At 42.0% G+C, this 26,239-nt stretch overlaps 1 protein-coding gene across 5 annotated transcripts in view; it reads left to right on the forward strand.

The window, feature by feature from the left end:
• LOC118317306 (TOX high mobility group box family member 2-like) overlaps positions 1 to 26,239 on the forward strand; it is a 74,034-nt gene extending 47,795 nt beyond the window's left edge. For 4 of the 5 annotated variants that reach the window (XM_035645878.2, XM_047331149.1, XM_047331151.1 and 1 more), the window contains 6 exons: positions 1,972 to 2,238; positions 18,123 to 18,353; positions 20,584 to 20,664; positions 22,238 to 22,636; positions 23,489 to 23,628; positions 24,559 to 26,239. In XM_035645878.2, the coding sequence (XP_035501771.2) occupies positions 1,972 to 2,238; positions 18,123 to 18,353; positions 20,584 to 20,664; positions 22,238 to 22,636; positions 23,489 to 23,628; positions 24,559 to 24,601 (1,161 nt within the window). In that variant the 3' untranslated portion in view covers positions 24,602 to 26,239. The remainder of the gene's footprint in view (positions 1 to 1,971; positions 2,239 to 18,122; positions 18,354 to 20,583; positions 20,665 to 22,237; positions 22,637 to 23,488; positions 23,629 to 24,558) is intronic. The other variant, XM_047331148.1, reaches the window with a different exon arrangement.

Raw genomic sequence — 26,239 nt, forward strand, 5'->3', positions numbered from 1 at the left:
TCTTCTAACTATGACCACCACCTTTCTCTCGTAGCATGAGAAGGGAGCATCAGATCAGACACCGCTCATATTTGCATTATAACTGGGGGGAAAAAGATTAATCACATGATAACTTTTAGCTCTAATCTCTTCATTCCAAAGGTTGGGAAACATTGCAGTAAATGGACAGTGTAATGGCCACTTGTGCTCAGGCTGGTCCTCCTCCTGTTGTCTAAATTCTTATTGTTAGCATTTAGCTGCTCTTCTCTCAGATCACTAGATCACTAAAGGAAACGTGCTTGTCCATCAGCAGCCTCAGTTTTAAGCATTTAATGTATAAATACTTAAGACAGATGCCGTACTTAATATAGCTAACCATGCAGCGATATATTTTTTTCCCCTCATTTTTATGAAATGAAATTAAACCTGCGGTGTATGCTTGTTAACAATAAATGACAGCAATGATAAATGTCAGACATCAAAGAAACAAATATTTGTAAAACCTTCACCATGGGAAAAGGAGTTGTCAGTGATAATATTTCTGAGCAAGCACCGAGCGGGGAGAGTGACTGTTATGGGAGAGGAAAATAGCACATCACATAAACATACTCCCTTTTTATTATTATTATTTTCTCCCTAATGATAGTGCACATTATGAGACTTTCATCCTATCTTCAAGCACCAGTTCGGCTGGTTGGGACTTTGTCGCTGTTCCTCGACGTTTTCTTGCCATTTGTTTGCTAAAAGTATTTGTTTGCAAGATGAATTGCCGCGCTGGCAAGCGAGATGACAGCCTACACGAAGATGATATTGAATTGATTTCTGAAATGTTGCAGAACGGACAAGTTGATGTGTACCACGAGACATGAATAATAAAAATTCTATTAAAAAGCTCTTGAATGGCTGACACTGGAATATTATTTGTGATGATTAATTTTCTTCAGTCATTATAAAGGGGAGTTGGCATCAGATTGCCTCTGACAAAATTGCTTTTCATTCCCTGGTGAATACCCCCAATATGCTTTTTGAGAGCACAAAACCATATTTCTCAGCGTTATATTATGTCAAGATAGTCACTGGAAAAGACGGCAGGCCCTGCTCGTGTATCACCTTATTAGTACCATAAAGTCTGTGTTGTTTTACCTTGCGGGGGTCAATTGAACATACCGGATACATTTCATAATGAGGAATGCAAGGTTTGTTCAGTCCAGTTTCTCAAAAAAAAAAGTGATTGGCATTACAGTAATGAGGTCATAAAATAGACCGGCAATGGTGTTTTGTTTTTTCCATGTTGTGAATTTGATTAGCTGTGTTTTATAGGTGTGCGGGCTGACGGTGTGTTGCTTTTAAGCTGTCAGAGACTTCTGCAGCAAATGATTCTGTACTGCAGCTGTTGTTGTCTAACTCTAATTAATTTGCCGTGTATGAATGAATTCTTTACACTTTTGTAAGCACAGCAATTTGCATTTCTAATTATTTTTATTTTCGGCAAAACAGCCTGAATGGACTTCTGCAGTTCAGTGTCTGCTGCTACTGAGGAAAAATAAGGGAAAAAAAGGAATCCGCAGGTGCATTTAAAAGGCAATTTACGAAGTGTTTTAATTACTCTGGAACATCCTTTGTTCGCTGTTTCTGAAAATGAAAATGCCGTACAATTGTCTGACGGACAAGTTGTTCTTAGAGATTCAAGTGTCGGAACCAGCTGTATTTGTGTTGTAACTAAATGTGCCGTATTTCGAGATGCAAGGGCAAAGTTTTTTAATGTTGCCATGTTGTGTTCAGGTGCTTCCTCTCAGGTTCCAAACAAATGCAAATTGAACTAGCTGGATTATACGGTAGACTTATAAATTGCTCATACATATAAATGCAAGCATCTGTCAGATTGTGACCTGTCCTGGTGACTTTGGAACAAATCATCCTCTTCCAAACTTGAAACGTTAGCAAAAATGATGGCTTTTTAAATGTGTCTCTTTCTTTTCTCTGCCTCTCCAGAACTACTCCAGTCAGGGCAGAGGCAGCAGCGGTGGTGGCGGCGGAGGAGGAGCAGGGGACGAAGACTACGAGATTCCTCCCATCACACCCCCGAACCACGCAGACCCTTCTCTGCTGCACCTCATGGAGCACGAGTCAGGTTACCCCTTCCATTCCCTGCCTCACAACGGCCTGCTCAACACCTACTCCTACCCGGAGCTGCCCGCCCTCATGATGTCCAACATGCTGGGTCAGGACACCCACCTGCTCTCAGGGCCTATGCACTCAGTGAGTACACCCTTTTTTCTTGTCCGTCCGGCCCCTTTGTGATCGTGCAAGTCAAGCGCTGTGGTAGGCAATTAGTCCTCGCGGTCAGAGGGCTTGGAAGTGAGCCAGCAAGTCAGCGCAGAGACAATTTTCTCCGAGGGTTACGCATGTTCGTGCCGTGGAAACGGTTCCGTCTTTCCGAAATGTTTCCACAAAACGATTAATCTTATGATAGAGACTCATAAACTCTTATATGCAGCAGTGACACAAATCTGTACGTGCAACATTTATAAACACAGAGCGCCGCTGCCTCGTTATCACCCCAAAACCTTCGCAGCAGAGCCTCCTTTAATATCTCCTCAGCTGCACCACTCAGAAGATTTCCTTGCCTCAGAGTGAGCCAAGAACGGGAGCAAGAAACTTAGTGCTGCACATTTTCTTTCGTTGTGATCGGCAAGGCAAAAAAGGAGCGGCGAAGGGATGGAGAGACGGGGGAAGGTTTTGAATAGAAAAAATCTTGACGGGGAGCAGGGATATCCCTTGTCAGCTACTTTTTCTTTTCAGAAGGATTCGGAGGACCCCCACTCGCCCCCCCCCCTCCAGTGAAGGGACTTTTTTTGTGTTAAACATGCTTCAAGACTGAACATGTAAACACCCCTGGCGAACACATTCAAATGCTTTAATCATTGGATCGAACCAGATGAATTATAGATGGGCTGTATGGTGAATTATTCAACGTTGTATACTTTCATCTGACATAAATATTACTTTTTTCTCTCTGCCCTCCATCATGAATATTTATGCTTTAATGTGAGCATCCGTGGCATTTATCCTCCGTTAATCAGGTCTTATGTGATTTTCAGAATCAAACTGCATAAGTTGCAGGCTCCATTTTTTTTTTCCCGTGGGTGGTAGCTAAGGCCTCCATTAAAGCCAGTCTTCAGGATTAGGTCACAATCCACTGGCTACTGTGATGAATATGCTTAGTGCAGGAGAAACGCAGCGTTGACCGGAACATTTACAGTTTGTCTGCTTTTAAATGTCGATGGCTGGTTTGGCAAAACCTATATATTCATTTGGAGAAGTTTCTTTCTCATTTACTTTCAGACTAGCAAATGGCAACACATGCGTGCATACAGGATGAATACGTTTATGTGATATGTAACAAAGCAGCCTTTTTTGGCCAATAACCTTTTAGAAGGAAACGCAGAGGGAGCCGCTGCGTCTTAAACAGCTTTTGTTTCACCTTTGCAATTATTTATTTTCAAATAGCCCTTCAGGGTAATGTTCCATTTTCTTATTTCACACCCCCTTTTCTCATAAATGAACCGTCATTGCAATAAATCACCGTGAAAACAGAGACTTGCACACACTGTGAAAGGTCCAGAGATTTATGTAACACATTCATGTTTCCCACTTCCACATTTTAGTACTACTCTAGCAGAGCCTGGCTAATAATAGCCGCTATTAATATTTCCTGTTGCCTAGCAACCACAGCAAGTAATAGCTTACTCTGGAAAAATAGATGACCGATAAGGAAGAAGGAGTGGGGGGGGGGGGGGGGGGCTGGAGTGTGGGGATTCAATTCATTTATTATCTCCTGGGACAAGAGGAGCTTATTTCTGAGGCTAAGGAATAGGAAAGTAGGCTGTATATTGAGAAATATTTTAAAGCAATTGAAGATGACGTTATTTCCAGTTTGGTTCCATTAGACATGTTTCATTTGATGTTTCCCCACCAAAGTCAATTAACCTTAATTTCATACTGATAAAGGTATAATAAGGAAAGTTGAATTTATGTCTGCAGAATTATTAAAGAATAGCGAGGGTACGGGCAACGGGCTCCCAATTTAACTGGGGTTGGAATTGAATGAGACAAGCGGTTACATTTGTTGTATTGTATTGACAGAAGCCTTACAGTAAACCCCGCAAAATTGGAGGAGATGGCTGGAAAACCAAAATGCTAATCATTCAACTGTCTGCATTCGCCGTCGCTGAAGAAGCAAATAACAAGTCGACGGCGTTACCTTGAGGATCGACTTCTCTTGAATAAAAGCTACCCTTCAGTGCGCATATAAACCTCCTACATGTACAAGCTCAGCTGGAGCAACAGATATGCGTCATCTCGAGGGATGCGGTTGCTGGTTTTTGTACAACATTTAGCCTTAGGCTGAAGCTCTGTAAACTTCTCCCTGCTTTGGGATTCTCTTTTTCAGCGCACATCGATCCTACAGCAAACACAGTTAAATCATTACACGATTTAGAGCCGCGGATTGACCGTCATCATCATGCTGCACAGGCACATCGCTTTGCATTGGTTCATCCATGTGGCTTTAAAGTAATATCTATTTATTTTTTCGAGTTGACTATATCATAATGTTGAAAAGTCTGACCTGCAGAACGGCTTATGTTTGCACAAGAGCTGCATTTTTCACGCTAAATCCATCCTGTCTGACAACCTGCTATTTACCATCTTATTATGACTCCACGGGTAAATCAAGAAGATGTGTAGCAGGTGTGAAAAACAGGTGTCAAATATATATATATATATATATATATATATATATATATATATATATATTATCGAGTGTTAGGTAAATTAAATTTCAGGGCTTGTACAATGCTGACCTACTATGTCAGCTTCTTTGACTCGAGGCAGAAAGAGCCAAGTCTTGGATGACTGGATGCTATGAATTGCAACATGCTGTCATGTGAATGAACACTGCTCAGGGAGAATCCCTGTCCCAACCTTAGCTGTCAGCTTTCCTGCCACCCGGGCACTCTGGGAAAGAGATGGCACCCAGGGGTCTCGTGTTCAACAAGACCCCTGATCGTTTAGGTCTGGCCGGGGCTACAGCGGAGGGACATGCCAGCGAGAATGATCTCTTTGAAATGAAGGCGGGGGGACACCCTCGCCAGCAGACGGTAATAAGGGGGCTGTGGAGGAGTTTGCCGAACGGCCCCAACATGGAGCCTTGAGGGGCACCAGCACGTTTAAATATTGAAACAGAGCACCAGGCCCTGTCTCATTACTGGTGTAATGAGGCTGGTTAGGGAGGAGAAAAGCCTCTGCCACCAAAAAAGCGGCTGCCAGCTTTAATGGTTTGTGCCACATATTCAGCCAGATAACTATTGATGGGAATTTTGTTCATATTTGTAAGACATGTGGTGTTGTGATACATTGTTAGACGTGATGTGTGATGTGTGAAAAACTCTTTTAAATGATCTGCTTTGTTTAGATAGGGAAAATCTTTTTAGGCTACATCATTTTAAATGAACTAATTGCTGTTGCTTCTTCGACATCTTGTGGACAGAAAAAAAGACACACTTTCCTGACATTACTTACTCACTTACATAGTTACATATAAAGTGGGTTCCTGAAGGCTGTGAAATATCCTGAGGAAAGTATCTACTACACTTAAGGTATTTTTGTCAGATTGTTTAATGAAAAGTACTGCTCCCAAAATAATGCGCTGAAACACCCTAAGCGGTCTGTAATCATTTTCTTTGAGCATAAAAAAGATCGTTGATAGTGGAGCTTTAACTTTGGAAAACACACAAGTGTGAGTGCATTAGCACATCTGCGCAGTCGTGCACAGTGTGTAAGGACAGTGTGTTTGCATAGCGTGCTCGACTGTGGTACAGTACAGCGGCGTGTTTACTGCGTGCTTGTGCGCGCCTTTATTTCCAGGATCAGTCTTTGTCTGAGTCACCGATTGCCACACGGTCATGTGTGCTTGACTTCCTTTGACTTCATTTAATCTGCGAAAGGAAATTTATTTTTGCATCACTTGGCATTTAGGACATAGACAGCGAGGGTAAAGGCCAGAACTTTATTAAAGCAGTGACATAAAAACTATATTGACAGCTGCGGTTATTGACAGCACAGGCATTTTTAGATAGAGGACCCATCAAACCATTTAAAGGTCAGGCGTACAACTATCAACATTGTACACAAATCGTTGCTGTGAGGGCCGATCCCAATATTTTGGAGTAAAAAATGTCTAATACTGATATATCAACCAAAATATACATATATATATATATATATATATATATATATATATATATATATATATATATATATATATATATATATATATATAAATAAAAAGAATGCACAAATGCAACCAAATATATAGAACTTTAATTAAGAGTATAAACTTTTTTTTTCTTTCATAAATGTAAACATCTTGTCACCAATTTTTATTCTGTAAATGGACTTTTCATATCGGCGTGTATCGGCAAACCAGAACGCCAATACGGAATATCTGTGAAAAGGTAATATCGGCTGAGTTTATCACCCAACTACTGGGCTGTAGCTTTCACAAAGTAATCTGTTATACAGTGAAATCCACTCAGTAGCCTGAGTTGTCCATCATATACGTCTGAACTTGGGAGGTTCACCTCTTCCATTTTCCAGGTTCAGCCCACTGTCTGCTATCTAATGAGAGCTGCCTTGAAATAAACTTTATCACACAAAAAGTCACCTAAAATTGCAGTTTGATTTGACTTCACACGCTCAGTGCAGCTGGATTACTTGTGTTTTATAAATTGAAACAGCAATCTTTTTTTCTTTTTTTTCCCAGTGAAGGTTTAAGACATATCTCATATGACCTGCTTGCTCTGCTGCCTTTCACCGGGATAGATATGACATCTTGGTGACATTCCCAGATAAATCACTTTTTGTAACAGTTGAAATGTTTTCTGTTGTGGCTTTTCATTTCACAAAAAGACAGATGCCCCTCAGTGCTACACTGCGCAAGAGAGGCGAACAATGTGTCTTGTAGTTGTCAAGTGAAATGACAGCAGGATAATTGGAAGGGCGCTCTTGTTTCATTTAAACTGCAACAAATGGGCTTCCAAAGAGAACCGCGCTTTTAAAAAAAAAATTAAAAAAAATGAAGCTTTGTTTAGCGCAGCTCATTGTACAGGGTTCACAGTGAAGCAATGATGAGGAGTATTAATGGATTGAGCATTAAAAACAAATGCACATTCATTGCAGTTCATGAATATTCATGGTACTAATTCAAATAACCTTAGGCGACTGTTACGACTAATGAATATTTAAAACAGCTTGGTCACAGAGATTTGAACACTGCATTACAGCTGACTTTCTGAGAGCCTCGTGCACAAGGGTAAACAATTAGGAATGGCACAAACAGATTTTCTGTGGTGATCAAAATACATCTGGAAAACAATATCTCACGTTGTCATATTAGCTTCGGGCCATTGGCGCCACAAAGGAGGACGCGATGACATGCAGGAGGACAGCAGGGTGAGGAGTTGGCAATACTCACAACTGTTGCTGAAACGATTAGTTTAATCAGTTAGTCAATCAACGGAATATTAATTGACAATCATTTTGAAATAGGGAGTTTGCATGTTCTCCCCGTGTATGCGTGGGTTCTCTCCGGGTTCTCCGGCTTCCTCCCACAGTCCAAAGACATGCAGAATGGGGTTAGGTTCATTGGAGACTCTAAATTGACCGTAGGTGTGAATGTGAGAGTGAATGGTTGTCCGTCTCTGTGTGTGGCCCTGGGATAGGCTGGCGACCTGTCCAGGGTGTACCCCGCCTCTCGCCCAATGTTAGCTGGGATTGGCTCCAGCGACCCCCTGCGACCCTTAAATGGATAAAGCGGTAGACGATGAATGAATGAATGAATCATTTTGAAATAATCAATTTAATACGCAAATATGCAAAATGTTTGATTGTTTCTGCTCCTTAACTTTGCTGCTTTCTCTCTTTTATATGACTATGAACTGAATGGTACTGAACATTTCATTGTACAAAGCAAGATAAGAAGATGCAACGTTGAGAAATGATAATGGTGTGTTCCTACCGATATTTTCTTTTTCTTTGGTCAGTAATTTAAAAAACATAATCTCATTGCAACCCTAATCAAATTCAGTAATACAAAAGTAATTGTTTATTTACTTGTTGTGACCTGAAACCTTTTAAACCGGCTGTGATGGGGAAGGACTGGTGTGCAGGCAAAGGAAAGCAGACACAGCTGAGCACCTAACAGAGTGCGATTTATCCTTAGCGGGACGAGAGGGGTGACTAAACATGTTTTCATTTTGCCACGCTGGTTTTTGAGAAAGCCTGGCACCCCTCGCACGCTGCAAGTAGGAGAATCCCATACTGCCCACTTAAAAGGGGGCCTCGGCTGCCCTCCTTTGAGGGATCAGCGTGGTGACTCGTCCTCCTCGCCGCCACCGCAACGCTAATTAGGCCCACCACAAAGCCAGCCTGTGGGGATAATGTCCCATTATTAGAGTCATTTGTTTCAATTAACCGCTCTGTGATTCTACAATAGCACTGCGCAGCCCAGCGCAAAGAAGCCATTACTCTCGCCCAAGGAACCGCTGAGGTTTGGGACGGCAGTGTTTGTGAAAAGGTGACGGATACCAGCTCGCGCCAGCGGTGCTGCTGCCAGGGCTCCGCAATCTGCCCCGTCACCGAAGAGTCGTTTCAGCGGAGAGAGGGGAAAATCCTTTTCTATAGATTTAAAGATTGAGGTTTGTTTTCTGTGAAATGTTGGGATTTTTTGCTCTTGTGCATTCCCCCCCCCCTGAACTTAACTGACGGCTTGCTGACTTGAGCGTGGACCACTGAGAACAAACGCCGATCTTTTCCCATTTTACATGCCGAGAGCAGTGTGGTTGACTGAATTACCAGTCTTATACTGTATACTTAGCTTGCTCTTCCCATTTTTAGACTGCACTCGGGTCGCTCTCTGAGCTCTGTGCACAAGGCTCTCTTTTTCTCTTAAGCTCTTACACCTCTAAAACTCCTTGTGAACTTTCATCACATCAGTGGACTAAGGAAGCATATTGCTTTCCATCTTATTATGACTCAACAATACCCTCCTCCCCTATCTGGGAATTATGAAATGACAATTAGTGCAGTGCCTTTTTCTGGCCACCAACGAGGGACCCTTGACAGTAACAATTTGTACTGTTTGTGTACTTGAATACTACCCGCTGTTGGTCACAGCTGGAGGCTGAGAGAGCCTGCTGGTTGCAGGTTGCATAAGGCATGAGTATGAGAGAGATTATGACTGTGATGTAAGAGGAATAACATCAAGAAATAATGTTTGTGTAAATGTTTTGGATGAGCGCTCTAGAGAAATTATTCAAGCAGGTGAATGATTTCCATGAAAATGATCCTTACAGCATCAACCTCTTGATCCTGATCCCTCATCATTTGCCCGTCGTTTTCCTCAGCTGCAACTGAAAACCACCGCGATGTTTTTGAATCCTTAGCAGCGCCAAGGCAAAGACGCTTATCATCTCCAAATGCTCCCAAATACTATATCTCAGAGCACTTCTTGTTCCTCCCGACACTAGATAATGGAAACTTCGATTGATACCGAGAGGTTGCTGCCCTGTGATGCCTCTGTTGCCAGGATCTCTCATTGGCTTTCTCCCCCCGCTGTGCAGATGTTTACAAAGAGACATCACCAGCTCACATTAAAGTGTTCAAGTTGTCCCCTTGGGCTGTTGCTATGGAAATAGCCCTGCTATGATCGCTCATTCATGTTTGATTAATTGTTGTTTTTTTCCCCCCTCTCTGTGCTGTTCCCTCTACAAAGACCTCATCATGGGAACATTTCATCTTGAAAACAAACAATAGAAAAAAAGATGAATGTGTCTAAAGTTTGCTTTGGACATTGAGGTACTCTCTGTGCATGAATACTTTGTATTATTGTTGAATAAAGGTTGATAGAGCCTGTGAAGTCATACAATCATAAAGACAAAATTTTTTTTGTCTTGGCTTCCCAGACTTACCTGGACACACGATAAGCATTTTGCCTTTTTCCCCTTCTAAATTGCGCTGTGTGGTGCTGAGCTACAGCAACCCACTGGGGCCAATTAGGATGCCAGCAGAGCCAGGAAGTGCGGAGCAGATGCTTTTGCCACTATTTATTAAAATCCAATCTGCAGGGGCCCCTCCAACAGCTCGTTAAACTACCGTTAATCTAATTAGCTCTCACTCGCCACTGTTTTCACCACATCACCAAATACAAGGGCCTCGACTTCTCAATTTAGACTGATTAAGTGGGTCCAGTGCTGTTAGGAAAAGCTTGTAGGGAGGAGCTCCTCAGAGCTGTCAGTCATCTCCCAGAGTCAGATACATCATGCGGCTTAGTTCAGCTTCGGCTGTGGGCTTGAGTTTGAATTAAAATATCTGCAATGGGAATATTGCCTGCAAATAAAATCCACATTGCAATCTCAGCATTGCGCCCCAGCATGTCTGAAAACACTAACAGAACACTCCACACCCTAAAGACCTTGTATATTTGTAATGGCGCGGTGCCCAAAACTGGATACAAATTCCATAATGGGCTCTTTATGGATCGGGTCTATACGATTCCCACCGACGTCCTTTCATGTCTTCTAGATCACGGCCATGAATCGGCACTTCCGGCTCATTTATGTTTGGGCTGGGCTGTATTTTTATTTGATGAGTGCTGCTCTCTGGGCGAGTGCCTGGTTCTACTCAGAGATCTGTGCGGCGGCTTTGACATGCAGTCTCGCTCATTGCTTACAGATGGGCAGTCTGACATGGAACTGTAATTGCTTCCAGATGAGGAGGGCACAGTATATATTTTAAGACATATTTCAACCCATCAAGCTTTCGTTGTGATCCGAATGATGGGAATATACAAAGGCAAGACTGACGCAGGGCTGATTGTAACATAATTGACAAGTAGTATGCGATGTGACGAATTTAGACTAACTCGCAGCCAAAGTTGACAATCACAAATTGTACAGTATTCAAACGAGATGCAAGAAACTATTTTAACAACCATCTTGCATTTCGGATTCCATTTATGGTAGCAGCAAGCCGACTTGCTGTAGAGGAGGTTGAATCATTTAGATCTCAAACAGCTTTGTTTACATTCTCATCTTGCCTGCCAACATTTTGTACGGCAGCAATGCTGACAGCATTACGTACAGGTGCACTTGAATGCTAGCTGAAACTGATATCTAAATAATGACTGAATGCGTGTTGTAAAAAAACTAAATGTAAGCCCACATTATCCCTACCCCAAATTATATAACTTGCGTCTTTCGCCGAACCTTATTCAGCCTTAATTCTCTGCTCTTCCAAAAAATATACTCTAAAGTAGAAAAGACTGACATCATGTTTTATTACATTTTTTAATATATTTATGTCCGGCAAAACTTTAAATAGTAGTCATGAGTCATTATATGTTTCTTTACTGCAACCTACCTAACAATTGGATAGATGATACGGTTCAGAAACAAACAAAATGTATATTTTTAAACCAACTGACTCTCTGGCCTTTGTGTTCTGAAATTTCTGTTGCACCACACAACCTCCAGGAACCCACTTTTTCCTTAAGGCTGCGAATTAAAGCTGGTGGTGAAAATTGGAGAAAAATTATATATGGCATCTTGAAATTACATTACTCTCACTGCTGCTAGTCCAACCATGTCCATTTATCTATTTATAAACCCACAAAGGCTCACAGTCTGTAACAGCAGCTGCACTAAGCTCTGCTTCTCTCCAGCATGCTGGTGTGGAGAGGTTTCTACTTTTACTGTCGAAGAGATCGGCAACACTGGAACCATTTTTAAAAAAAATAAATAATTATATATGTATATATATATATATATATATATATATATATATATATATATATATATATATATATGTGTGTTATATATAAATATCAAAGTATACTAAATATAACTATATTTATTTGTATGGTATAGTTTGAGCTATTGATGCTTTCACCATATGAGTTACTTTTTTTTACATTGTTAAATGAGATCCTTTTACATTGTGACCAATGTTGATGCAATGCTGATTCTTTAAGGCTGATATAATCAATAGTTTTGTATTAACAATGGTTCACGTGATTACTTTATTAGACAAACCTATTGGGTATTAATCTTCTCCAGCCAAATATTTATGTTTTCCTCCATTCACAGCTTCACAGTTCTGGTTAACTCTCACTGTTCTCAACAATCATTTTCAGCAGGCAGACAGTTTGTTACCTGATGGTGAACATAGGAGCATTTAGCAGAACTAATTTTAGACCATATATGAATAAAAACATGCCGTTTTTATAGGGTGACAATATGTCACTCCTGTGATTACAGCTTGTCTCTGCTGCGCCCAAGTGGCCAAAAAAATCAGAGACTCATATTACAGATAATGCAGGATTACGTACAGTATGATGGACAAATGCATGCCTGCTCCGTTCTCCTCAGGATTTTGAAGATATAATTCCCACCTGAGCTGTTTTCAGACCTTAATGTCCACAAAATTGGTTCCGGACATTTTTGTCATTCTTGCATGATGAACACAGATGTCTGAAAGTGGTTTAGGTTTGATAACACCAGCAGCGAACGGCAATGGCTAATGTTAGATAATGTAGCAAATTCTTGGTAGACATTGTGTGTCTGTTGAAATACATTTCAATGGGTCACAGTCATGTTGCTTAATGTTGACGTTCTTCAAGCAATCGACTCGAGAGAATTGGAAACAAAGGCCATTTGATATATTCTGCAATTGCCACTTGTGACGACAGCGGTCGCCGCTCAGCTATACAAACGTAATAAACACTACATACACATGTGCAAAATCCGTCCCTCATAAAACTCTCAGAGATGAGAGTTTTCTGACACCATCGCAGACAGGTGTCGAGTTGGATGTGCTCTGGGTTAGTTTGCAGAAAGCAGTGTTGCATAGTGAGGACACCTCTTTCATCTGTCCATTGTGGGGATATCCGAGAGCTTCAGAACTTTATTTTCATTTCCAGCATGTGTCACAAAGTGTCCTTCATGCCTCTTAAAGGGCACATTTTTGAAGAGGTTTGTTCTTCAGACAGTGCTCAGAAAAACAATACCGAAAGCGGTCTCATTATACCAGCTCAAATCTGCTTTTATTAGATTATTTTGCAACCAGTCTTTGATTGATGTTCTTGTTTTAAACAGCCTCTTCTGTATCACAGTCAGCTGGTGGGTAGCGCTGGTACTTAATCTCACTCTTCAGGCTAGTACACGTTCAGACAATATTTTCCTGAAAAAAGGAAAATAGCACGGGAAATGGATTTGCCTTGTAGTCTCTGTTGATGCCTACACGCTAACACAAACTGCATAACACACTGAACGCTAGTGACGTGTGTGTGTGTTTTTCCCTTTTTTTTTTTTTTAAATGTTGTTTGGTGTTTGACTTGAAATCAGTGGAACACCGTACCCGTATAAAGACTATGGAGGTGGTTGGGAATGATGCAGATTTGATGTAGGGTTGCGCTCAGTATCTGCATCATGCTTCGGTGTAATGGCGAGTGTTCATCACGGAGTAGGTTAGTAGTCCTGCTTTTTTTATTTTTTTTCATGGCCCTTTTGAAATCGATGCTCCATGCAGCACTCTCCACTCTCCTGCTCAGTGTATATGATGATGATGATGATGATGATGATGATGCACATATTCAGGAAGCTGCAATTGGACACTTTCACACAGTGCCATACTATTACCTGGTTTTACTATCTAATTTCCGTGTCTCTTAAGCTCTGTCGGCCTCTGCGTCTTTTCGCCCGTCCTTCTTTTTGTTATCAAACCTCTTCATTCTACATCACTCCACCTCCCCTTCTCCCTTTATCTGTTCTCTTTACATCAAGTCTCTCTCTCCTTCCCTATGAATCTCACTATCTCCACTCTTCTCTCACTCTCTCTCAACCACCCCCCACCCCCGACCGTCAGTCTATTTCTCTCTTTCTCTGCTGTTTTGATAGTGACGCAGTTATCGGACTGTCAATTCTAATCTTGTCTTGCCAGTGCAGTGCTGTCCATTCAGAATTACAGCTACCCCCTCCTCCCTGTCTCTCTCCTCCACCATCCACCCCCCCCCACTCCCCTCTCCCTCTCTGACAACAGAAATGCTGATGAGATGAGCGAGCTCAGGCCGACTCTATATAGTTTGGTCTTTTGCCAGTAAACTAGAAAACCTGTGTACAAAATGTAGACTCCACTGCGTACAGGACGTGCTGATCCTGCCGATCAACAGCCATGTGCTGTTTTTTGAGGTCTCTACATTGCATTCTTTTAAAATATATAATGTAAATGTGTTTTTTTCAAAATTCAGTGTCCTCTTGTGTGGAGAATATCAGTCTTGTAAACTAAAAAAAAAAAGTCATTACCTCTGATCTGGTAATGGCTGAAGCTGCTCATCGATCCTAAATGCTTTTTATGGTAAAGACTGAAATGGGTTTGTTGCACCGAGTACTGAAAAGGCTCAAGTATCCATCTACATAGCTAAGAATGTAGTTTATTTTGACACGGTATTTCCTCATCGTCTCACACTAAGTATTGTAAGTGAATATTTAATAGGCAATGGACCCTGTTCCCCAGTATACAAGGGACATTTCCAGTTTAATAGAGGATGGATTTTTTTTTTTTTTGTATGCTGGGACCTGGGCATTTCGAATAGGTATAAAATTGCTATAAGCGATGGAGCTGCAGTACAGGATGTCCAGCAGTCTCAAATACGAATGGTAAACATCAGAATCCGATGTCAGCACATCGTAATCAAAGAGCTACTTTACAGACTTGCTGTTTTTTTTACATTGACAGTCACACTGTGAGCAATTCCTCCTAGAAAAGGACCAGATACCAATCTCTCCACTGGCAGTGTCAGAAAATAGCCCAGAATGCAGTGCGGCCATAAGACGTCGCTCTATGAATAAGGGATGTGAGTCTCTGGTTTTCTCGACTGAGAACAACAGCTGTCATAGTCATTACTGTTCTCTGCACCTGCATGAGTGAACCCGGGAAAATAAGCTTGATATTATATAGTGGATGATGTGGTGTATTTGTTTAGCCACCATCAATAATTTGCAAAACCAGCGTGTAAAAATCGCTGCGATGAAAACGTTTGTGATTAAGGGAAAAAAGGGAGAGAGACAAAAGCAACCACTGGCTCCAACGTTGGAGTAATGTCATACGCGTAATACACATAATGGTATCTGGTGTGAATTTACTTTTGGTCAAGTCAACTCCACAAACCCACAGAAAATCCCCCTGAACAAATGTGAATAGAAATACTAGCTTCCTAACAAAAAGGTGCAAGTAAAAATGTCTTAGAAATAACTTAAAATCAGGCCACTAGATGACTTTAGAACAAGATTCAAAAGACTTGACATAAGCAGAGAAACTTCAGAAATGAAATTACAGAAGAAAGGTCTTGAGAAACTACTTTTTTTTGTCGTTCAACTGAAACCAATGTTATAATTATTACACTTGCTCAATCTACTGGATGTGTAGCGCAGACTGTGCCCGATACTTAAAATTGGTCTTGGCTTCTTGAAATAATCAAAGACAATGCAGTTATTTCTCAATAGATGTTTGAGATATGCGTGACAGCCAGGCAGTTCACATTTCACACATTTTTTGTCGTTGTTGTTGTTGTTGTTGTTTTATCTCTTGCCCAAAAATAGGTAAGATCACTTTGTCATTGATCTTACAAAGTGAAAGCAAAGCGACCGGTTACATTGAGTCAAGTTAAATATTGTAATGGTTTCATTAGATAATAGAAAACACAATCATCCGAAAATAATACTTAATGACTTTCTTGCCCTTTTTTGCAGGTGTTCTGGGGAACATTTGAAACAAAATAGATTTATATAATAATAATAATAATAATAATAATAATAATAAATTTCATTTATTGCTAAAAGCAATCTCAAAGTGCTACAAGTTGACAGAGAGCGAGAACAAAATTACAGGAATTGAAGTAACAATGATTACTTTGACAGTGTAGTGAGCGGACTTCTGTACTATTGTACTCACTTTTGAGATTTGTTGAGCCATCTTCATTGTTTAATATCTTTCAGTTTGTTAATTCATCTTCCTCTGACAGCCTTCCACTCTGTAAATTCACAAACATGATTCTCATAAAACAAGAGGGCAAAGAAATGAAAAACAAAATATGCTCCTTGTTTTCCTGCTTGATTCCATGCTGCTGTGAGTTGTTGTGTGTCATTACTCTTCACCCTCTCCTCTGTATGAATACATGCACATTTTCCAGGAGATTATTTAGCCTCCGTTTTTTTTTCTATTTTGTCATTCCATTAGCTCTACCTTCAGTTTATTCTATTTTCACTTCAAAGGCTTGCGTGGAACAGATGTCGTTTCAAATGTCTGTCTTCTGCCTCATTGCCTTAAACTGAAGGATGATTATTTTTTAATGAAACCAGGCGCACTCACACACAGACACACACAAAAAAAATGAATATTACCTGTAAGCTGTGAAATAGACAAGCAATACTTTCACATTAGCCTGAATGGGGACATCCATTCATTTTCACACACCACAAAAGCCATTTTGAAGTTTTTCTTTGGCTGCCAAATGTGCTCCTGGACCTTGAATTTTGATTAGTTAATTTCATGCTGTGTGGAAATGCAGTGTGTTGTTTGGCAAATGCTTTGCTGAAACAATGCAATTTTCAAAGGCAGTCATTTCCTGTTTTCCAATTGACAGTTAAAGGGGAGAACATGGCTGTTGCTTAATCCCGTGATAAGTATGCATTAGATGGATTTGAGCGCTGTTAAATGTCCTCAAGTTGCTTTTTTGATACTCGCGCAGGGACAAATCTTTCTCACGATTTATTCGCCCCCCTGCTGAGTTTTAACACTGAAACCGAGGATCGGTGGATTATGAAAGAGAACGTTCAAGGCTGTTTAGAATTTCTAAAATTCAACCCGATGAAGGGAGTTCACTCGCACATCACTCAGAGACCAAAACAACATTTAGGTAACTCTCACTAGCCCCTCAACCATAAATAGGCCACATCAATATTCTTCATTTCACATAATACCAGTGCATATCATCATATATTCAGAATGTCATTATCTCTTCTATTATATGGATGGAAATTGGATTGTTTTATAGCAACCAAGAAATCAGGTTAACTGATGTTCCACTGATACTAATGGCAACATCAAGCCATCACTTCTTCCTCGCCATTCGCCCTCAGCTGCACCTCTTTCCTCTCTCTTTCCCTCTCTCTCTCTCTCTCTCCGCACTCCTTTCCTCTCCCTCTTTCTCCCGTGCTTGATGTGTTCTCTCCTCTGCAAAGAAGGCAATTTCCATATAGAATCACAACCAGGATCAGGTGACCTGGATTTGACTCCTCGTCAAAGCCCTGCACAGAAAATGAAAATGTATTCATGTGTGTTGGATCGAGTGCATCGCACAGATGTGAGCAGTTTTTGCCTCCTGAAAATGTAGTGCGGTTGCTGTGTGCTGTTGTTGACAAGCCAGCTGCGTACAACATATGGAAAATATAGATTTAATCTTCCTTTTTTCATTTTTATGGTTTGCTCAGAAGGTGGATTTGAATTATTTGTGATTGACATGAAAGAGACTAAATAAAGACTGAAAGAACATCTGAAAAAAATGTGAAACCAAGTGAAACGGATTTTAATTGGCCCAGGGCTCTCTCCCCCCTAGCCCATGTTTGGCCAGCTTCTCCTGAACCACACCTCCCTACCACTCCACCAAGTCTTCTTTCCCCCATGTCTGTAAATTGATCTGTTTTCTCTTCTCAGAAAAAGCCGCGGCTGCCCTTCGCAGAACTCTGCTGCTCCCACCGTCTCTTTTCTATTTACCTGTGTTATTGACGTTGAGCATCACCTGCGCAGTGTTTAATGCTGAGGGGTCTTCTATATTATATATAGAGATGTCACATATATTAACCTGGAGTATTTTATCTATTCACTCTACAGTGGTCAAATGAATGAATACGCCGCATGCTGAAATAAATCCTGGAGCTTCTTTCAAGCTTAGAGTACCTACAGCAAAATACGTATTTTCATTAACTGATTTGTGAGTATTTTTTCTCCCTCTCTCGTTTTGCCTCCAGATAAACAGTGAGAAGCGGGCCGCAGCAGAAATGATGAAGCCCAAACCCAAACCTCAAAAGAAGAAGAAGAAGAAGGACCCCAACGAGCCCCAGAAGCCCGTGTCGGCCTACGCACTCTTCTTCAGAGACACCCAGGCAGCCATCAAGGGCCAAAACCCCAATGCCACCTTCGGGGACGTCTCCAAGATCGTGGCCTCCATGTGGGACAGCCTAGGAGAGGAGCAGAAGCAGGTACAAAATATGCGGGAGGAACCCACTGGAATCTCCGACAGTTGCGGTGAAATTAGCTGAAGAATTGATGTGACACATTTTTGGTACCACCAGTAGATGGCATGTGTGCTGCGGCAGGCGAGCAGCATCTCATTGGCATCATGTGCAGAGTAATTGCCAGAACATTGCTGTGTGAGATACGGCTCACCTTAGTGAGCGAGTTCTTCCCTTTCTAAAGATAATCCATCCGTTTATCCCCACTCCCCTGACTCTCATTAAAATGATTTTCCTTTCTAAATTTAATTCCAGCGAAAGGGAAGAGGGCGGGGGAGTGTTCTGTGCAGCAACAGCCCTAAAACAGTCTGAGAATAACCAAGTTGGACACATTACAGGCATGAAATGGTCAATATGGGAAAAATATGAACAGTCTAAGGAAGTTTAGATCCACCTCTCTGCGATTGCTCCCCAGTATTTTCACTCACTTACATTGTGTCTGCTCTTCTGAGTTTGGTTTATTCTTTGATTGATTTCAAGAGCCCATAGGACTGATGTGTTATGCAGTGGGTGAATACACTCGTAAGCAAACAATCAGAAAGAACACGGACACACAAGCTAGTGTCTCTACTTGTGTCCAGCTGTCACAAAACATCAAGGCATCTTCTGAGTTTGTCCTAGCATTGCAGTGTCCATCAAATCAACTAAGGATTTTCCAAAAGTGGAGCGAGGACATTGAAAATATCATGTCAAAGCAAAACTCCCACAGAGTTCCAGGCCCAGGTGTAGACGCTCGTGCATCCCCCCGGCCTCCATAACGGGTGTCTCCACAGCGTGCATCTTCATTGGCCTTCTGACAAGCTCTCATTTCCACTCTCTTTATTTATATCTCTCTCCTGCCTTTTTTGATCCTGTCTAGAAAACAGAATTAGTGGAGCCCCCCCTCCCCTCCTCTCTCTCTCACACACACACACACGCACACGCACACACGCACGCACACACGCACGCACGCACTCACGCACGCACTCACGCACACATCGCCTCGTCCTTGGATTTAGCTGGAGGGCAGCTCGACTATCCTGGAAGTGAATTGTTTTTGTTGCAACTCCACGTCATCTGCAGCTCTGCAGCAATAGTCAGGAATAAGAATAGTTAGGTTACTATAGAGTTACAGGAGGTCATGTTGTTTTGCCTCATGGGTATTGAACACCAAAAGCAAAAAAATATATATTTGATTTAATATTTGGCCTTGGCTTTGATGCTATTTCATTTTTGCAAAGTTCTTCCTCGGCTACTATTTTTAACATTTGAGAAGTTTGGCTTCTTTAGCTTGATTACAAAATAAGTATTAATTATTTCTCACAGAAAAGCATTGATTGATCCATAACAGTGCTCGTTGCAGCACCAGAAATAATAAAAAAAAGAATTACACAAATACATTTTTCCCACAACAACAGACACTTTTTTCTCCTTTTTGTTTTGCATAACAGACATGATTATGCGTATAGCCAATGCCCCTATTTTCATACACTCTTTCACAGACACACCCAAATGTATATATGTGCTTATATGAAGCACATATAACGTATATATGAAGACAGACTGAAAAAAATACCTGCTTGCCAACACACACATGCAAATATCCTTATGCACTCACAAACCCACATTCATTATGCAGATGCAATGAGTTCATTCAAACACGGCAGAAGCAGCAGCAGTTTCTGTAGCTGTGTGACAACACAAGTTCGAACATCACTGTAAAAATATGGAAGGCGGTTTCAAACAAAACTCATACACCGTCAGGGAGCGCATCCTAATGTGCCAAATGGCTACAGCCATTCTGGTGTAGCACTAATGTCAGTATGCTGATAGGAGCGTTATTGTGGAGCTTGAAAGGAGGGAAAGAGAGAGAGAGAGAGAGAGAGAGAGAGAAGTTCCAGTTCATTTCTCTAGGTGGATTGGAATGGAAATGATGTGTTGCGACAATAGAGGGAGACACACTGAGATGAGAGAGTATTAGTGCTGTGATGAGGAAATAGAGGTGTTCTGTACCATTGGCTCTGATGGAAAGGCTAACATTAAGGACATGTGTGTGAGTGTGTGCGTGTGTGTGTGCAGGAAGTGTTTAACAAAGTGTCAGCGTGAGATTTAAAAAAAAAAGACCTGTGTGTGTGTGTGTGTTTGTGTGTCTGCGCATTTATGAGCATGTCAACCTCTCCTCTCACCCGAAGCCCCTTGTTTTCTTTTTTCTTCACAGGCGTACAAGAGGAAAACCGAGGCAGCTAAGAAAGAGTACCTGAAAGCCTTGGCCACGTACCGAGCCAGTCTGGTTTCCAAGGTAACGCTTATGACACACAGGCTTTGGCTAAGACTGATGAGGGACTGGATGGAAAATCCCTGCTAATGGGCTGGGTGGGGCTTCCTTGGACAAGGTGGTGGTGGTGGCGGAAGCCGCGGCCATATTTGGAACAATAAAACCTAATTTCCATAGGGTGCAGATGTTGGGGGTTGGGGATTGTAGTTGGTATGGTGATAGAGGGTTGGGGGAGGGGTCAGCCAATCAGAACATACAAGCATATGGCCATAACATCTGAGAGAGATGGAGGATGGAAAATGACTGCTCTCTCATGTGCTGCACATGCTATCAGGTTTGAGGCTGCTTTATGTGTAACATATAGAATGGAGAGCTTACACCAACAGACACCTGTGCCGTGTATTAAATCATCATCGCCCGCAACGGGAAATATATTCAAATCGACGCGCAATCATTGGCTTTGCTGCCGTTCCCACACCTGACATCTTCCTGCTAATTCAGATCTATGACATCGCTTTTTGCCCCCGTGAACGATGTTGTGTCGTACACACCAGCACAGAGAGCACGGAGGATACAGAAAGGCAAGGGGGAGGGCTTTGGATTGCATTGTTTAGTGCCGTCTTACATTAACAACACACAATGTAGTGTGGGGAAGATTCCTTTTGTCATTCCATTTGTTCTGCGGGCAAACAGCCTCATTCCTCTGCCTGGAGTCCTGCACACTAGGTGTGCGTGTGTGTGTGTGTGCGTGTGCGTGTGCGTGCGTGTGCGTGTGCGTGCATGTGCGCCCCTCTCCTTTTCTCATCTATCTGTCAAGGTGTCTATTGATCATTACCCCGGCCCCTGCTCTATTCATACAAATGGGCTCCATTACCTTCTAATCAACACTGATGGCTGGAGATGAACAATCTGACAGCTCATCATAGAAGCCTGCAGTGGGTGGGGCAGGGTGGAGTTTGAGGTGGTGGTATTTATGGGGCTGCTGCACCTTGTCTGGGCGGTAGTAGCCTCCAGCATGACAAAAGTCAAGTTTTAGCGGATTCTGGTGTACTGCCTAGCTTTATTCCAACCTTAAGCCTAGTTGCAGACATCTCTGGTATGTGGTGCAAATTGAACAGTGAAAGCTGTCAGGCCAAGGATAGACTGAATGAATGAATAAAGCAACAATGTGCTGAAAGAGATCAGCTTTTGGGAGGCTTGAGCGTCACCTCTCCTGTTAAAACTGTAACGGAACAAGAAACAAGTGGCTCTGTGGTGAAGAAGCTGCACAAAAAGCATAGACAGAAAATAGTTCCCTGAAAGTCACCACAGCTTCCTGGTCAATGAGGCAGCCGTGACTTACAGGCCATATAGTAAGACCCATGTTGACAAATGAGAGAGTTTACCATTGAGATACATGACAAAGGCCTGAGGGTTTGTCCTAAGTGTAATGGATGCTGCTGTTACAAAAATGAGAGAGGAGATGTGGTTGTGATCCAAGCAAGAGGAATGATGATAAATGAGCGGTTGTGGTGTTTTGAGGTGTTTCCGGCTCCAGATGAAATGTCATTAATAGCCCTAAATTGTCTAATTGAAATGATGTATTTTTCATTCACAGACCTACAACGACCCTGAACCAAAAAGTGCCCAGCAGACCAGTCAGCCCTCGCACATGCTTCCCCACAAGCAGCCCCTGTACAGCGTGCCCCCCCAGCCCTCCTCACCCTACCTGGGCCCGCCGGGCTCCTTCCCCCTGTCAGACCTACAGAGTTACCCCGGGCCGCCCCGTCACACCCTGGCCCAGACCCTCAGCCAATCCCAGATGCTGCCGCCCAGCATGAGTGCCTCTCCCCCTTCTCCCTTCCAGATTAGCCCCCCTCTGCACCCCCATGCCCAGCTCTCCCTGCACCAGAGCTCCCTGCTCAACCAGCCAATCCGCATGCAGCAGTCGCAGCCAATCATCTCACACCAAATGGGGCTCCAGGCACCTCTGCATTCCCCTCCTCTCAGCCAACAGGTTGGTCTAACCAATATTAAAATCTGTGACGTTAAATAACACATGCTCATGATATTATCACTCTGCAGACATTATCACCTGTAATTATTATTACTAATCATCCTTAATCATCACACCTACAATCATTATTGATATTTCATAGAATTTGGGAGTTCAAATATTATCTACCGCTTTCCTCACTTGCTTCGGATTTACTCTGGGATTTTTTTTAACTCCCTTCTCCCTTCCCTACCAGCTCTTTTCTTTCACTCTGAGTCTATAATGTCTCCAGTCCAGCAGGGGGACGTCATGTCAGGGCAAAGCTGCTTTCAGACATGAACTCCGGAAAATGTCCGGAAAATTTGATCCGGACTTTTTCCGGAGTTTTGCCGTTAGCATATGAAGAATGCAGCAGGAGATCCTCCAGGTCAGATGCGTTCACAACAGCAGGAAGATCCCGGGACATTTAGGACGAGGGCTGGCACCGAGGTAGAGCGCCCACTCGCTCGCCGTGAATCGTTCAGAGATTTTTCCTGCTGCATTCTCACATGGGTGCAGTTTTGCTAGGGGCCTGGCAGGGAACGTTCCCTGAGAATGTCCAGTGCAACGTTTGCAGACACTGACGTTCTCATGCACAGCCCCTCCGGAAAAGTTCATGAAACTGTGCGGACTTCAGGCTCAAGAAGCGTGATATGGAGATTCCTTTCAGCCAAGCAATCAGAGTAAATGGAGAGACTCGCTTTCAACCGATAGACCACTGACAACATTTGGCCTCACTCAGTGTCATGGCTCAACAAGCTCTTATGGCCGGCCATCATAGAGCCGGGACAATATAACTTCTCCTCATTCGCCTCCTCTTCTCCACTTCCACAGGGATTCTCCCATATCCAGGCTGATTACCAGAACAGTGTGGGGGGCTCACAGTCTCCAGGGGCCCCTAACCCAGGCCACGGCCAGAACCCCGACTGGGACAGCGAGTACTGCAACAGGGATTGTGGACCCAACCACTGCGGGTGAGCTCGTCACATCAGTCACCATGTAGCTGTGAATGCTGTGCGATAGACAGGATGACTAAACAAGACAACAACAACAACAAAACAAATAGCTACAGAAAGATGCACAAATTCAAATGTTGTCCAGGACATTTCATTGTTACGAATAGAGAGTCTTGTCTGACAGTTACTTCTTTTCCACTTGAGTTGCCCCCAACCACTTCACTTTCACACGCACACACACTCAGAAAGTATTAATCATGAACTGCAATTTCCCTGCTAAAGCAAAGCGTCTCCTTGAAATTGAAATGAGTAATGCAGCAGTAAAGCAGTGCCATTACCGAGCTTGGATAAAGTGTGACATCCAATTTAGTTTCTCTGTGTTTTGCTTAGCACACGTTGCCTTATTGAATCAAGCCATTCAAGCAGGTACAAGAGGGATGTTGTGTTGTCTCGAACCTGAAACTTGCTGTTGCCATTCTGAGAGGCAGCGGATGTGAAAGTCAGTATCTCCTGTATTCAGAGCTAATTCATCTGTATCGTGCCTTGGTCAAATCATGTTTGACGCTCTCTGAAGTAAGACTGAGTCTTTTGCTCAAACCCCCTCCCTCGGTGTCATGTCATCGTAGTTCGAGGAGTTTTTTGAGGGTACTGAATTATTTCCAGTGTGTCAGTCAAGATAACTGGAGTTACAGGCTTTGTATTTGACATTTCAAGTACCAAATGATCTGCAAATTATAGACATGTCTGCTTGCTGATTGGCGTATTTTGTTTGCTTTTAGCATCCTCTCTGTTTGTTTTGGAGCAGCTTTCTCAGCAGTTTCACGGTCTCACTGGGATTTTTCCCGGGGAAATTGAGAATAAAAAGAAATACATGCAGTCTGACTATCGTCGTATCCACACGTATCCATGTATCCAATCGTACATTAATAAGTGTTTGTTCTTCTTCAGCAGTGGCATGGGAGCTCGGGACAAGCCTCTCTACCTCACTTGAAGTTGAAAGACCTCCAAATGTCAGACTCCAGGGAGCTTACCAACATAAAAACCACGTCATCAATGTATCTGCTTCTACACCATTTCTTTTTTTCTGATGGATTTCGAAAATCCCAAAGACTGCTACAGTAACTTCACCTATTTGCCAAGCACTTAGATCGGCCAGAAGCCTGAGGCACTTCTCTTGCTTTTTTTTCCCCATCCGTATCAGTGAACTTTCCTTTTTTTTTTGTTATCGTGGGGCAGTGAGCTTTAAGCTCATGCCAACAAACTGGATATGAAGACCCCAAAAAAAATGTCTTCTCATCTCGTTTTGAATTTTTTGAAGATGCTTTCTCTCCTCCTCACTCCATCACTCTTGTTTGCCATGGACTGCCCTCATTGGGGAGATGAAATGCTCTAAGCATACTCCAAGTGTAGGGGTCTTGGGTAGAAAAGCTAATGCAGGAAAATAGGATATACGTCAAGACAGACTGAAACACCCTGACTGAATAAAAGCGAAGCAAAATTATAATGAAGATAGTCACAAACACATAAGACATTTGTAAATCATCCGTGCCCTAGTAAAGGACTCCCCTGATTTCCTTTATTTGTCACAGAGTGATTGTAAATATCACCAAAATGGATCCCTCTTATGTGTGTATTTAGCTGCAGTCCCTTGCTTTCTTTCTTTTCTTTTTTTTAACATTACTTTTGTTTGGATATGTGATTTTTCGTGCAGGCGGATTCAGTGAGGGAATACACACACTAAAAAACTTGTGTTGAAACTGTGTTCACTGGTCTTGTTTCTCTCCAAATGAGGGAGAAGTGCAAAGATTGAGAAACGCTCCATTTCCTCCTTTAGGTGACGGAGCTCTGATAGAGAGTGTCCCTCTCTTCACGCGGCCTCAGGACGTTACCAAACTGCAGAGGTCAAAGGTTGAAACCTCTCCTTTTAGCTCCTCCACCTCTTGGTCAATAAGGACCACCCCTCCACCTGTAACCCCACCTACCATCCCCTTAGTCCTGACACCACTTGTACAGGTGAATTTAAAAAAGAAAAAGAAAAAAAAAGTTGCTAAATGTGAAATGTTACTAAAGAAAAAAAAAACATAACAGTGGGTTTTAAAGTTTTTGACTAGTTTTATTAGGTGTTTTAGAATTGTGTTGAACTCATCTTTATCATTTTTTGTGAAGAGAAAAAAATCTTAAGATATTTTTGTTTTTTCACTGTAGCAGGATTTGCGTTTTGGAGGGAGGGTCATGGCGTAGATATTATGATTTATTTGTGTATAAACCTGCCAAATGTACTTCTTTAATTTGTAAAGCCAGTGATAAGAGAACCCATTATTGTTTTGTTGAATATCATACTGTATTTTTTACAATATGGTCATTCTATTTAATTTGGTTGCAGGTTTCACATCTATTTATGAATGATATGAAGTAACATTTTGGCTTATTTTCTTCAGGGTGCATTATTATTATTATTATTATTATTATTATTATTACAACATGATTATTAGAATAATAATTATTTTTTCAGAAATTGTTGTTGGTGCAATCGCAGTGTACCAGCATTAGATTCATTTTGTGTCACAAATACTTCTTTTGTTTTCTTTTGTCTGTAATAAAATGTTTAAAGTGAAGAAGTGGACATGCA

This window comes from Scophthalmus maximus, chromosome 3 (assembly GCF_022379125.1).
Source record: "Scophthalmus maximus strain ysfricsl-2021 chromosome 3, ASM2237912v1, whole genome shotgun sequence".
Classification (NCBI taxonomy): domain Eukaryota; kingdom Metazoa; phylum Chordata; class Actinopteri; order Pleuronectiformes; family Scophthalmidae; genus Scophthalmus; species Scophthalmus maximus.